Genomic DNA, 13,866 nt, shown 5'->3' with positions numbered 1-13,866 from the left:
TTATGACCTCCACGTAGGAAGATAGTTTTCACCTTTGGGTGCACAGATACGCAGGCATGAACTACAGCCCACAGTCCACAAAGACTTACCTATCTGGTATTTTACCACAAAGAGTTTCCTAACTAACTAGTGTCTTTCTGGTGTTTTGCCCAGGAACTTAGTATCTGACACTACAGTGTGACTTTTTAAAAGCTACACTTATCAAAAACTTCAACAACAAATTATCCTACCGAATCCTCAGCTTGGTTCAATCTCCCTCACCCAGCTGCCAGTGCCTTCCTCCACACTAATGGCTGGCACCAGTGGTTACAATGAGCTCACTGGCTTTTGGACATGTGAATGTGAAAGGCACTTATCACACACACACACACACACACACACACACACACACACACACACACACACATATATGGTAGGCCAGGCACAGAGAATGCAAAGCTGCCATACAGAGCCTCTTATGTACTACACAGTGCTTATCTGGAAAGGCTAGAAACCAGACAGACAGCTATAAATCCTCAGAAAAGCCTGCTGGTGGTCACCCAATGTTCCCTGGCCCCATAGCATATGGGCAGGCAGAGGGTGTCTGTGCTACATCTGGAGCCCCTTCTGCTTGCTTCCTGATAGCCACAAGGGCTCTGAACTATGGATCACATGAAAAGCCTTTAGCTGGCTTGCTACTTTATTACAGTGACACGCGGGCCGAGTGTCCATTTCTAAAGCATTATTTCTCTATATGTGAACTGGGTCTATCCACATCATAATCATCATGTTAGAAATGCAGCTTCCTACATATTTGTCTATCTATTGTTTCCTTCCATGTTAGCATGGGAGACGCCCTGGAGTGTAAAGTGTTCTGTCACCTTGCACGGCAAATCATAAAATCATACCTGCTCGTCGTAAGTGCTTATAAATATTTTTTCAATAACTTAATCCTTCTACTCTATACTGACCTACTGATTCAAAACTCCCTAAGATTGAAGCAAAGGGATGCACATTTTAAAGTAGTATTTGAGTGGTTTGGGGGCTGTGCTACATATTAGGCATTGGGGTGCCAAAGTAATGCAGTTAATTATAGGATCAAAGAATGGGAAGGTTTTTACACCAGTTTTGTTCAGGTGACTTTATTGTTGAGATTTCAAGGATGCGTGCTCTCTGTCATGTCTAGAGGACATTGTCTATCAACCTGAGCCTCTGGCCCTCACAGTGGCTCTGTCTCCTCTTCTGAGATTTCCCTGGAGCCTTGGGTGTAGAGGCAGCAATGTAGGCTTGTCTGCTGGACTTGGACACAGTCACTTTTTCTCTGCATTTTGCCCAGCTGTAGATCTCAGTAATAGTTCTGTCTCCTGCAAAAAGAAATGTCTTGGATGAGGGGATACATGTACATATGAGCAACAGTAAATGGTCTCATCAAGTTGTATACATGTGTGCATGTGTGTAAAGAAAAGATCTTGAATTAGGTAGTATGAGAAATAACACAGGAGGACCTAGAGGAGGGAGGGATGGTGGACGTTATATAGATAGAGTGCCCACATAGGACATTTTCAAAACAAAATAACATCAGTAAAAAAGCAATAAGTCTTATGCCCGCAGCCCCATACTGTCTGTCTGATCAGACATTAATATCCTTAGATTCCACTATGGAAATGTATTAGGAAGTGAATTCTACGTTCACTGGTGTTTCCCAGGCAGTTTTGGATGATAATTCTGATTCCTGAAAACAGGATGTTATCACCAAAGAATACCACCTCTCCTTGGTTTTCTTCAGGGATTGGCCACTGGAAGACTATATACATCTATGCCTCAGTAGATGGCTCCACACCCATTCACATACAGGCAGCAAGAAGTGGATTCTCAGTGAGTTAGAAAAAAAATGGATGAGTACCTAAATTTCAGAGGGGAAAACGTGATGATAAAGACAAGATAAGTTGTAGGAGGGAGATGATGTGGGGTGGATTTGATCAAAACACATTACCAAATTCTCAGACAATTAAAAACGACAATCTAACCTTTCCAAATAGCCTTACTAATCGAATGATCCCTTTAAGTTTGTCCTGGTAACTTTATGTTTATTTTTGTTATAATCCATGGTCTGTTGACAGACTCTGGTATCAGGTGGTCATTTCCCCTCTCAGCCTCTTCCTCGTTTGTTAAATGTAATGAGACTAGAGCTATGCCTGGAGGTCATTCCCAGGTCTAATGTGCCCCAACTCTTGACCACTCAGTAACAGAAGACTGGTTTACATGTAACAAAATACGCTGATGTAATTTGAGGAGCAAATAGAGAGAGTATCAATTCATGCAAGACTCTTGAAGCCTGTGGAAAGTGGAGAAATTTAAGAGGTGTATAGATAGTTTCTGAGAGTTTTCTTTGAAGTTCCACATTTCTATGCAAAAATACTGTGGCAATTTTAACTCAAATCTTTCTTTAAGAGAGAAATGCATTGCCAAACTTTCCTCTGAAGTTTGAACAGTTTGATAGAAGCAGGGTGGAACATTCTGTGATCTATGCCACAGCTTCATCAATGGTGGGTCACAACCCTATCGAGGGTCACTTAACCTGGGGAGGGTCATGAAATACCAAAAGATTTATGACTATGCAATGAGCAAAAATTAATTCAAAACCAACATGTAGTGATTCCAAGATGTTTCTGGCAGCACCCAGACTCCACTGCACACTTGATTCTGAACACTGTAACAAGCACAGTCTGTTCACTGCATGCCTGCCTGTTACACGATACCAGCAACCATCATCTGCAACAACCTGCCTAAGTTTTAAGGCTATTGTATGCTATGAATTGCTGTGCTTTGACTGCTCCTACACAACTTTCTGTTCCTATAGAAACTCAAAGGTTCAATGACAGAAAACAGTTTTTTCGGTCATGCTTCATCATATAAATATTGGATTAGCGTGTCGCTGGATTATATGTTAGGATGATTAATTTTTTTAATTGCTGTCATAAACACATTTATCAACTCTGGAAAATCCTGAAGAGGATCTACATCCTGGAGCATAAAGTATTCAGCCAACGTTAATTAATTCGTTGTGTAAAGTTAAACAGGAGCGCGTATCACAATGGTAGGCGTGTTTGCTTTCCTTGTTAACAAATGATAACATTTTATGCATGCCAAAAACTAATGTAAGTTTCTGAGCTAGGTGAATAGCTCAGTCTATAGTACTTGTCTTTCAAACACAAAGTCATGAGTTCAACCCCCAGAACTCATGTTTAAAAAGCTAGGCCTGCCATGGAACTGAGAATGGGACCCCCATTGAAGGAATCAGAGAAAGGACTGAAAGAGCTGAAGGGGCTTGAGACCCCATATGAACAACAATGCTAACCAACCAGAGCTTCCAGGGACTAAGCCACTACCTAAAGACTATACATGGACTGACCCTGGACTCTGACCTCATAGGTAGCAATGAATAGCCTAGTAAGAGCACCAGTGGAAGGGGAAGCCCTTGGTCCTGCTAAGACTGAACCCCCAGTGAATGTCATTGTTGGGGGGAGAGTGGTAATATGGGGACAATGGAGAGCAGAATACCCATATCGAAGGGGAGGGGGAGGAGTTAGGGGGATGTTGACCTGGAAACCGGGAAAGGGAATAACAATTTAAATGTAAATAAGAAATACCCATTTAATAAAGATGGAGGAAAGAAAAAAAAAAAGCTAGGCATGGTGATGAGATTAAGACAGGCAAATTGCCTGGGTCTTGCTGGACAATCAGCCCAGCCTACTTGGTGAGTTTCAAGCCAGTGAAAGATCCTACCTCAAAAGAAAATATGGCCTATGTCCAGAATCTGAGAACCAGCCTCCACAGACATGCATACACACAAGCATGTATGCCCGTAAACATGTGCACTTGTATACACACGAGCATGTAGGCACAGGCATACACCCATCTAATCACCATAAATTTATCTGATTTATTACCAGTAAGTGTTTACTTGGGCACCTGTTCTATATCTGTGTATCCAGAATCATACAAAAATTTCTCAGGCAAAAAAGATCATGAATAGAAAAACCTTTCAGAAAGATGGTCTAGGAAAGCTGGAATTAAAGGATATCCCTGGGCATCTCTGATGGATGGGAAATATACGGAGCGAGATGCTTGTCGAAGCTCATTCCCAGCACCGTTTCCCTCCCTCATCCCTGTCTCACAAGAGTCTGGACATTGTGATGCTCTGGTCTTGTTTGTGGACTTGCTCCTCATAGCAATATACCTGTAATGCCGTTTGCTAAATGTCACCCTGACAGCCCAGTCCCTAGTAACTTATCCATTACTGTTGACCGAGTATTTGCATATGAATTATTTTGCTCTGACATTGCCATCTAAGCCAGTGGTTCTCAAAGCTTTGAGGTTTAAAGTCTGCTGTACATTCCAACTACTTTGTCTTGCTTCTTTTTAAATCTGGAACGAAGTTGGTAGAAAAACGTAACTGACATACTCTCAATAGAATTTTCAGATTTTTTTTAAAGGCTAAAGAAAAGCTAGAGAATGAATCTGTATTGAAATCACATATTTTTGGAAAGACACCCAAAGGTATCATGAAGTAGCCAGTGGTCACTGTGTGTTTGGGAATGAGACGGTATCAGAATTCTGTGATGCCTCTCCTCTTTCCTTTATATCTAACTCATTTTCATAGTAAGTAAGACGGTACCTCTGTCCTTTAGGAAAGAGATCTATTCGGAACAACATGGTGCTTCTTCCTCATGTGTTTTTCTATCTGAGTGTTTGAAATCTGAGTTCCTGGGTTTTGACTTGCTTTATGCTTTCAGACTTTGTGGGTACATGGGTGATTAGGGGCCCCACATTTTCATTCAAATGTCTCACAATGGATTTTTTTTTCTTCTTAAAAATTACATATCCGGGGGCTGGAGAGATGGCTCAGCGGTTAAGAGCACTGACTGCTCTTCCAGAGGTCCTGAGTTCAATCCCCAGCAACCACATGGTGGCTCACAGCCATCTGTAATGGGATCTAATGTCCTCTTCTGGTGTGTCTGAATTTACAGTGTACTCATATACATAAAATAAATAAATATATCTTTTAAAAAAAGAGCAAAAAAAAAACTACATATCCACCCATTACAAGATTTGAAGTGAAATTTTGTTCTGAATTTCTTTTTCATTACCAAATTGCATTGTTCCCAACAAGCACTGTTCCTATTTTTTTTTTAATTTTATTTTTCTTGGATATTTTATGTATTTACATTTCAAATGTTATCCCCTCCCCTCCTCTCCTACACCCTTTCCTCCCTCCCCCTGCTTCTATGAGGAAGCTCCCACTCTCACCCACCCACTCCAACCTCAACACCCTGGCATTACCCTACACTGGGGAAATGAGCCTTTACAGGACTAAGGACTTTTCCTCCTATTGATGCTGGACAATGCCATCTTCTGCTACATATGTGGCTAGAGTCATGGGTCCTTTCATGTGTACTCATTGGTTGGTGGTTTAGTCCCTGGGAGCTCTGTAAAAGACTATTTCAAATTAATCAAAAGGTTGAGTTTTAATAGTCTATGAGCAAAGGAGAGAAGCCGTGTGGCCATTTTACTAAACATGCAAAGCAGTAGTCATATGTCACCTAGGGAGATAACTATAATTGTTTCTGTTCCTGGAGACAGCCAATGAGCTACGTTAATTGGGCACTAGTTAATGATATGAGTTGGAGCCAACATCTTGAGGTTTCATATGCTTTAAAGACAGCAAAGCAAACTAGTCCAGGCAAACCAACATATATTCCTTTTTCCTTACAGAGGGAAAATGATCCCATCTGACCTTGAAAGAAGAATCCTTGAAGTCAAACAGAAAGTAAGTTTGTAGGGATCTTTGACCTATAGCAATATGTATTTCAATTTATAACATAAAAAGGTCATTTGGGCTTTATTTTTAAAAAAGAATTCAAATCATAATCTCCAAGAATATGGAATTTTTCATGTAGTCATCATGTTGGTTTCTGAGTATACATACAGACACACACACACACACACACACACACACACACACACACACACACACACATTTATACCATAACTTGGAGAATAGTTAGTCCCATCATGGTGATATATATATATATATATAATATATATACATACATATATATATATGTGTGTGTGAAGTATGTATATATATACATATGTGTGAAGTATGTGTATATGTATATATGCATTTTACAAAAGTTTAAGTGGTAGAGTAGATATCTATACAGGGATGGGATTCCGAAGCGTCCTTATGTGCTGAGCTTGGCACTAAGCAGACACATATATGAACAATCCTTCTCATAACTAAGAACATGCAACATGTGAGTGACTGTCACATGGAGATTTGAGGGGACCCTATTAAAGCATACAGCTGATTCTGAAAGCACAAATGTACAACTCCTTTAAAAATAACAAGACCATTCTGGGGTGTAACTCAGTCAGTAGAGTGCTTCTCTGACTTGCAAAAGGCCCAGGGTTTGAGCCCAAGCATCCATAAGCTAAGTGTGGTCGAGGCAGAAGGGTCAGAAGTTCAAAGTCATCCTCAGCTATATGTGAAGTTTGAGACCATTTTGGAAGCTATATGAGACCCTGTCTAAGAAATATAAGATAAAATAACAATATCCATCAAAGAACATGCCCTTGGATTGATCTCTCACAAGCTAGAGATTACTTTTAGAATTCTTTTAGCAGTAACGCAATTATGTGTGCTCAGTAGTAATTATTTATTTTCATATGGCTTTTTTTCTCCTGCAGCTTTCATGAATTAGAAAGGTATCTATAACATGAACAATAAGATTAACCTTTGCTGCCACCTAAGGACAAATCCTGAGAGCATCAGAGTCTATAAACCAACAGGACAATGAGGACAGCCTAGTGTAACGACTCTGATCCTGTCTGTGACTTTCTTCTACCCACCTGTAGCCTCAGCCATCTCCTGTTATTTAAATCAATGTTCATGTTGCCGTAGCTTGGAGAATGGTTAGCCCCATGTGAAGACCTCCCCTCTAAAGCCCCGAATAAATCACTGAGCTATATCACACAGGAGCATGGGCTGGCAGCGTCCCTCTTTCCCCCACCCTTCCCACCTGCCCATGCTAAGGGAGGAGTTAAACCCAGGTGCCTGGCTGTGAAGAAGAAAGACTAGAAAGTGAGAAGAAAATGAAAAGGATCAGTAGGTCTACCTAGAGTGTACAAATGACTAGTGGGCATCACTGGAAACCTCCAGCATTGCTAACTGCTGCTGTCATGGGGCAGCTGTCAGGGGCAGTTAGTGGACACTTCAAAATCTTGGATGAGTCATTGATTTGGCCAATCTGGAGTGCAGACAACTCTTCTGACAATGCACATGGCAGGGGAGAGCATCCATGTTTTCAATGAGCTCACTAAAAGAAGCCTTGACTCCTGGTGTGCCTGTAGTTCTAGCACTCGGGAGGCTGAGCTGGGAGGATTGTCACATACTGAGACCACTCTGCATACTGAGTTCCAAGTGAGACTGGGCTAAAAATTGAATGAGTAAAGCCCTGTTTTTATACAATTGGGGCTTTCTTGGTTTTGTAGGGATTTGTTCCTTTCCTGGTGAGTGCCACAGCTGGAACCACTGTGTACGGGGCTTTTGATCCTCTCTTGGCTGTAGCTGACATCTGCAAAAAATATAAGATCTGGATGCATGTGGATGTGAGTACCCTCTGCAACTACCCGTGAACACCTTTGTGTGTTATTTAGATCAAACTCATCATATACAGTTTGCTCTCTCTCTCTCTCTCTCTCTCTCTCTCTCTCTCTCTCTCTCTCTCTCTCTCTCTCTCTCGTTTAGAATGGTGGCATCTCACCTTTTAAAGATTTCAGAGGCACAGAACTTACACAGTGTGTAATATTGGCTGGAAATAGCTCAAGATTGATTTTGCATTAAGGTTCCCAACATGAAAATATTCTCCACATGGCCAGGACTTGAGCTGAATGCTTGGTTCTCAATTTGCTGATCTATAATATACCTGGATAAAAGTCACCCACACACCTGGTTATACATATATAGTCTCCCTTGTAGATAGCGTCAGAATTTACATTTGTAACAAAAACCCATAGGGTTATTAAATTCAACTTCAAGTTAGAAAATCACGTATTCAGTGGGAAAAGTGGGCTTGATGACTTAAAATTAGGAAATGTGGATGACAAAGTCTCCAATATGTTAGCTTGGTGAACTAAGAAGCTGAACTATATTTGAGATATTTTAACATAAGGCACCAAAAGAAGAAGGAAGTACACCACCATTTTCAATAAAATAAGTCTATTTTTACAAGACTGGAGGAATTTTAATTGTGCATGTTACTTGGTGTGGCTTGAAGACCAGTTGCCATCTGCAAAGTGCTTGCTAACGATCCACGATGAGATAAAACGTTTGTGATAAACAGCCAGTTACAAACCATCACCAACTAACCACAAGGTTTAACTCAGCTGATCTGTTGTTGTTGTTGTTGTTGTTGTTGTTGTTGTTGTTGTGTTGTTGCAATATCTTCTCCTTTTAAGGAACTGATAAGTTGTAACACAACTAGGTGCAAACTCTTTATGCTGTTGTAATCTAAAACTGCAGATAGCATTAGCATTAGCAAGGGTCATTCTGGCATTCAACATGGGACCTGTTTAATGATTCCCCACCCCACTTTTTCTACTCCAACTGTAGCAACCATAGGCTTTCTTGTTCTAGAGCATGGGGCATCCAAAGGAACAACTTTCAAACCACAACAAGGGATGGGAAGTCTATCTTTCTCCAGCTCATGCAGACTAGAGAAATGTGTTCCATAATTTGGTTCCATAATTATAAAGAAATAATATACAAATGTAAGATAGAGCCGGAAACCTCAACCTTGAAATTTAAGGCCCTCACATGAGGAGGAGGTGGTCTATTCCCACTCCATTATTCAACATGGAACTATGCAGGTCATTTTTATAGAATGGCCATTGAAAGGTGCTACATCCTTTCTCATCTGTTTTGCCTTTTCAGGCTGCTTGGGGTGGAGGGTTACTGATGTCCCGGAAACACAAGTGGAAGCTGAGCGGTGTGGAGAGGTATGTGAAATTTTCTAGTGTGTAATGTAGAGTGTTAAAAGTTACACAGAAGAAAATGGCACTCAACTTCTAAGGAAGTCTTAGAATGCCAGCAAGCCCACTCTGCCTGTACTTAGGAGCCTTGCCTATGCCTAAGTGCAAAAAAGAGTAACCTGAGGAGAATGTCTTTCAAAAATGGAGTTTGTCTCTAGCGTTCATGCCTTCCAACTTTGAATCAAACCTACAGGATGTCCACATGTTTCTAGAGAGATAATATATCACTCTCATGTTACCGTAAGAATAGTACTCATGGCTTTAAGGAAAGTAATACATAGTTTATCAAAATAGGAAAGCACCTTGTCGTTTGTAATGCTGGAAGTTACCTTTGGGATTAGACCTAGCCAGCCGAGTAGAAGTCATGCTGGTGACTTCATTCTCCTGGCTTCATTCCACCATGACCCTTTTCTGACATAGCTCCGATTGATGCAGTAAGTAGTTTTTATTTGGGGCTGGTGCACCAGATCATTGAGAAAGGCTGCAGAACACAAAGTAATACTTGATTAGCATAAAACACATTGAGGTCCAAGGGGGGAAATGCAGCCTACAAAATATGGCCTCGGGCTGTGCTTCTGCCACACATGTAAAGGGCAACCAGTTTTCCCATCACAACCCAGCAACCAGGTCAGCTACAGTTGTGAGCTCTGACACTCCAGACAACAGAGAAAGCCTTAATTCATCAGAGGCTGCCAACTGCCTACTGTGCCCTGCCAAGCAGTCAGATACTGCCCAGGAAAAGCTTCACCCTGGCTCTGCCCCTGGACATCTTGGCACAAGTTCCATTTCAGGACTGGACAAGAGGCTTCGGGAGCTTGAGAGCATCTGTTAGCACACAGAGAGGCCAGACAGAGAGGATCTGTGTGATACACAGCCTGCTCACAGGCCTGCACAGAACCTATGAGCATTGACGTGGGAGAGGAGGAGGCTGAGAATCAAGCCAGGAGTGTCCTGTTGAATTAGCAGAAATAACCCCGGGGAAAAGTCAGGACAGAGCAGCCAAGCCCATGCCGTGAGAAAACTGTTCCTGAGTCTGCTGCCAGGAGCCCTGGCTTTTGAAACACAGCAGGGTTAAATCACTAGCACTATTCTTTTTCTGACTCCAAGGCTCAGGGGTGAGGGGAGAGGAGGGCAGGTGTGCTGCCACCTTAGTTTGACTAAGGACCATACTTGCCTATCCAGAATTGAACTCACGTGCTTTCAGAAGTGGCCAGTGCACAATACCTTCTATTCTCTGTTGTTTCTGACTGACAGAAAGTAGAAGCGCTTATGCTATCTTTAATGCTTCCTCACGCTGCAAGTGCAAAGAACCATGGAGCACCCCACCACCACCATCACTTGAAAGCTCGCTAAATTGCCTACCTGGAGACTCAGAAAAACAAACACCCACACGCTTTTGTATGGAAGACTATTATTTGAGAGAAAAGCTCAGAGTATTCATCTTGGAACACGAAGTCCTTTGTGTTCTTGTTGCCACAATTCTCAAACCCAGGTTATAACTAAATTATAACCAGGCAATAGCCAAGGATGGAATACTCAGAAATAAGGACACTGCCATGTCGTGCTCTGAGCACATGAAGCAGATGGTAACCGTCCTAGAGTTTCTTAGCACGCAGTACACTCTCTTTGGTGAACGAGATCACAGAACTGTTGGAAATTGCTGGAGCACAACTATATGTGGGCTTAATTTTAGGAAAGAAATGTGCCTACATTGGAGAAATAAATTTTCTCTAAGTATCACAAGCTAATGCTTATGCACACTCCAGAGGAAAGGTATCCATGATCCATTGCTTCTCTGTGGTTTCGGGCATTCCTCAGTGACATTCACAGTGTAATGGCAAAGCACTATCCAGCAACCTGTTTGGGAACAAACCAAATTCTTCAGATGACTCTCTTGCTAGCACTGCCTTTCCTGCCGCCAGTGTAGCCAAGAAGTCCTAGAGCCTAAGTACTCCAGAGCAAGTCGGACATTGTAAACCAACTCTCTAGTCCCTTCCTCCAGGGAACTTAATGACTCTATGAGAGTTGTAGTAAAACAGAAGCAGCAGCATCAATTGCCTTTGATCCCGCTTGAGAGCCAAGGCAAACATGCTGATAAGGAAGATGGAGGAGGAAATGGTCCTTCCTAGATCCCCTCATTCCAGGCAACATGTGCCAGGCATCAGCTCTGGAGCTTAGCATCATCCAGTGAGGGGCAGAAATAAAAGAAGGGCATTCCCTCTGGAGAGAAAAGATGTTTGGTAAATGTCCTTGAAAAAAGTTGAGCTCTGTTTGATTAGAGGGTAGGATATGTTTGTGGCCTTCCATGCAGAGGTAGGACAGAAAAATGGTAGAAAGTCAGAAATCCTGTCCATGGAGTTGGCAGAATATTTTCCACAAATATAAGTCATCAGTGATGCTGTCCAGATGCCATGGACCCCCCTGAGCTGTTCATTGACTTAAATAAGATCTCAGGTACAATAAGTACCATCATTCATCATTTCTTCCCAAAGCTCTCACACCTTCATTGGAGAGTTAAGGGAGCAGCAAGCTAGGACACTGTGGACAGTTGCTATGGGCTGTTCCACTGCCTTCCTTCCTCCCATGGGTTCTTTATACAAAGCATCATGGTAAGCATTGAGCTTGCTTGATGAATGTGGAATTCTTGTGGAAACAGTTGCTTTCTCTGGGCACTGAAGGGAGAGGTTGGAGTAGCACAGTGGGAGTGAGGGGGAGATGTTAAAGGAACATGAGTAGGGCTGCAATGACACTTTCAGAATCAGGATCTAGGGACAAATAAAATTTAACCAAGTGAAGCCAAGAAGAGGAAGTAGCAGGACAGGCTCAAGAGCAGAGTAGACCATTCAGAGACCAAAAAGCAATCTGTGTGATCGAGATGGTAAAGGAAGGGAAGGAACATAGGCTGAGTGAACACAGGCCACCCTGGGGCATCATTAGTCATATGCAGTGGCTTGGAATTTGAGCTTTAGGGGAACGGGGTGCTGACAATTTAGGAATAAGAGAGACCGAGACTATAAACAAAACTGTAAAATAATTCCAATGCCAAGGATGGGGGTGGGGATCAGTTAAGACTATCCAGATTAAGCTAATTGTAATTACTAGTAAAGAAATATGACCCATGGTCATAATGTAGTGTAGTCACTGAATAGTGATGCATAAGAATGAGGACAAGCTTTATTGGAAATTCTGCTGTAAGGAGGGTATGGGACACACGAGGAGGACAAATGCCATCAAAGAAAGGACAATCAATGGAGTAATGTTTCCTCATGCAGGCCACTGTGACAAAGTAAGAAACAGGGACAACAGCAGCTCAAGGGTTACTCAGTGCTCTGGTTAATCGTGGCTAAAGGCAGGACCCTGAATTGTTGTTACCCGGCTAACTAAGGGCCCTAAGACCGCCCTTAGGCAGACATATGCTTTCACTGGAGGTGCTGAGAAGGGAGTGAAGCATTGTTCACCATCCCATTCTGTGGAAGGCTGTGTTCTGGAAATGGGATGTCATCCGGAGCGTGGGAAAAGGACAGCAAACTGGAAGCTCTGAGGGGCAGAACCTCAGTAATCTGAGCCCGATGTGGGATGCCACCCTCTCATGTGATTGTCTTTTAGGGCCAACTCTGTGACATGGAATCCCCACAAGATGATGGGTGTCCCCTTGCAATGTTCGGCTCTCCTGGTCAGAGAGGAGGTAAGCGTTTACTGATCTGGGGCCAGTTGTGGGGCAGATCTAACTCCTCATGCAGTTGGTGTTCTCTGCTGAGGTCCAGGTGCTCAAGCTTCCTACAGGGAGCCCTGCTGATCTCTCTTTGGGGGGAAAGGATCAAATGCCTAGAGGGGAGAAAAAGACTGAACTCTCAGCCTTCAGAACTGAGACCTTGACTTCATCTGCATGTTCTCTTCAAACTCCTTTCCTCAGCTCAGACCTCCAATACAGAGACCTTCTATGTTCCCCTTTCAGAAAATTAAATCTACAGTTTGTTTTCAAAAATAAGAGAAGTTTTTTACTATAGATAATGTACACATTATGAAGGATTAAAGTTAGTGTTAGGATTTACATATATATGCATGGATGTATATGCATGTGTATATTTTATATCTCATATTTAAATTTGAATGTCATATTCAGGATGTAAACTTAATCTATCTGCATATGTATTTACCACAATGAGAATAAGTGATGACCACTTTTATTCAGAATACTTAGATGTTTGCAATAGAGTCTCACTGTTGGCCAACATTGCTACCTCTCCCTTCATGATCCCTGGATGTCGTCATGGTCCTCCCCTTACAGTCATTGTTATATTGTTAACAAAAGCCAAGCAAGGAGCCAAATATGGGGTTCACACTTGTCATCCCAGCACTAAGGAGCCTGAAGTAGCATTGCTATGGTTCAAGTCCAGCCTAGGCTACAGAGCCAGCCCTGCCTAGAAACAAACAACAAAACCAAGCAAGTGAAAGAAAAGACTAAACCAAGGAGCTTCAGTTTACCCTAATTAGATTTTATCATGTTAAAATCATGACACTACATTTTAGTATCATGACTTTTAAATATTTAACTTTACTTGCTTTAATAGTATTTCACTTCTTTCAGGAAATACAGGTAAATTTAGACTCACGCAAAATCCTGTTATTTAGAGGTAAATATCATTACTGTCTTTAAATATATTCTCCCACAATTTTATGGGAATGTGTATGTTATATATACATTCATTTTTGTATATTCAAAATAAAATTGTTATTGTGTATGGTACATACAAGCATTCTATACTTAACATCCTAAGACGAACACGATTA

At 41.9% G+C, this 13,866-nt stretch overlaps 1 protein-coding gene across 1 annotated transcript in view; it reads left to right on the top strand.

Moving 5' to 3' along the window:
* Positions 1–13,866, top strand: part of Gad2 (glutamate decarboxylase 2) — a 67,321-nt gene that overhangs the window by 36,976 nt on the left and 16,479 nt on the right. The window contains exons 9-12 of the mRNA XM_032885304.1: positions 5,755–5,809; positions 7,537–7,653; positions 8,978–9,042; positions 12,682–12,760. Of these exons, the coding sequence (XP_032741195.1) occupies positions 5,755–5,809; positions 7,537–7,653; positions 8,978–9,042; positions 12,682–12,760 (316 nt within the window). The remainder of the gene's footprint in view (positions 1–5,754; positions 5,810–7,536; positions 7,654–8,977; positions 9,043–12,681; positions 12,761–13,866) is intronic.

The sequence above is a fragment of the Rattus rattus genome, chromosome 14 (genome assembly GCF_011064425.1).
Source record: "Rattus rattus isolate New Zealand chromosome 14, Rrattus_CSIRO_v1, whole genome shotgun sequence".
Taxonomy (NCBI): domain Eukaryota; kingdom Metazoa; phylum Chordata; class Mammalia; order Rodentia; family Muridae; genus Rattus; species Rattus rattus.
Note: the sequence above shows the minus strand (reverse complement) of the source record. Positions and strands in the feature narration are given on the sequence as shown.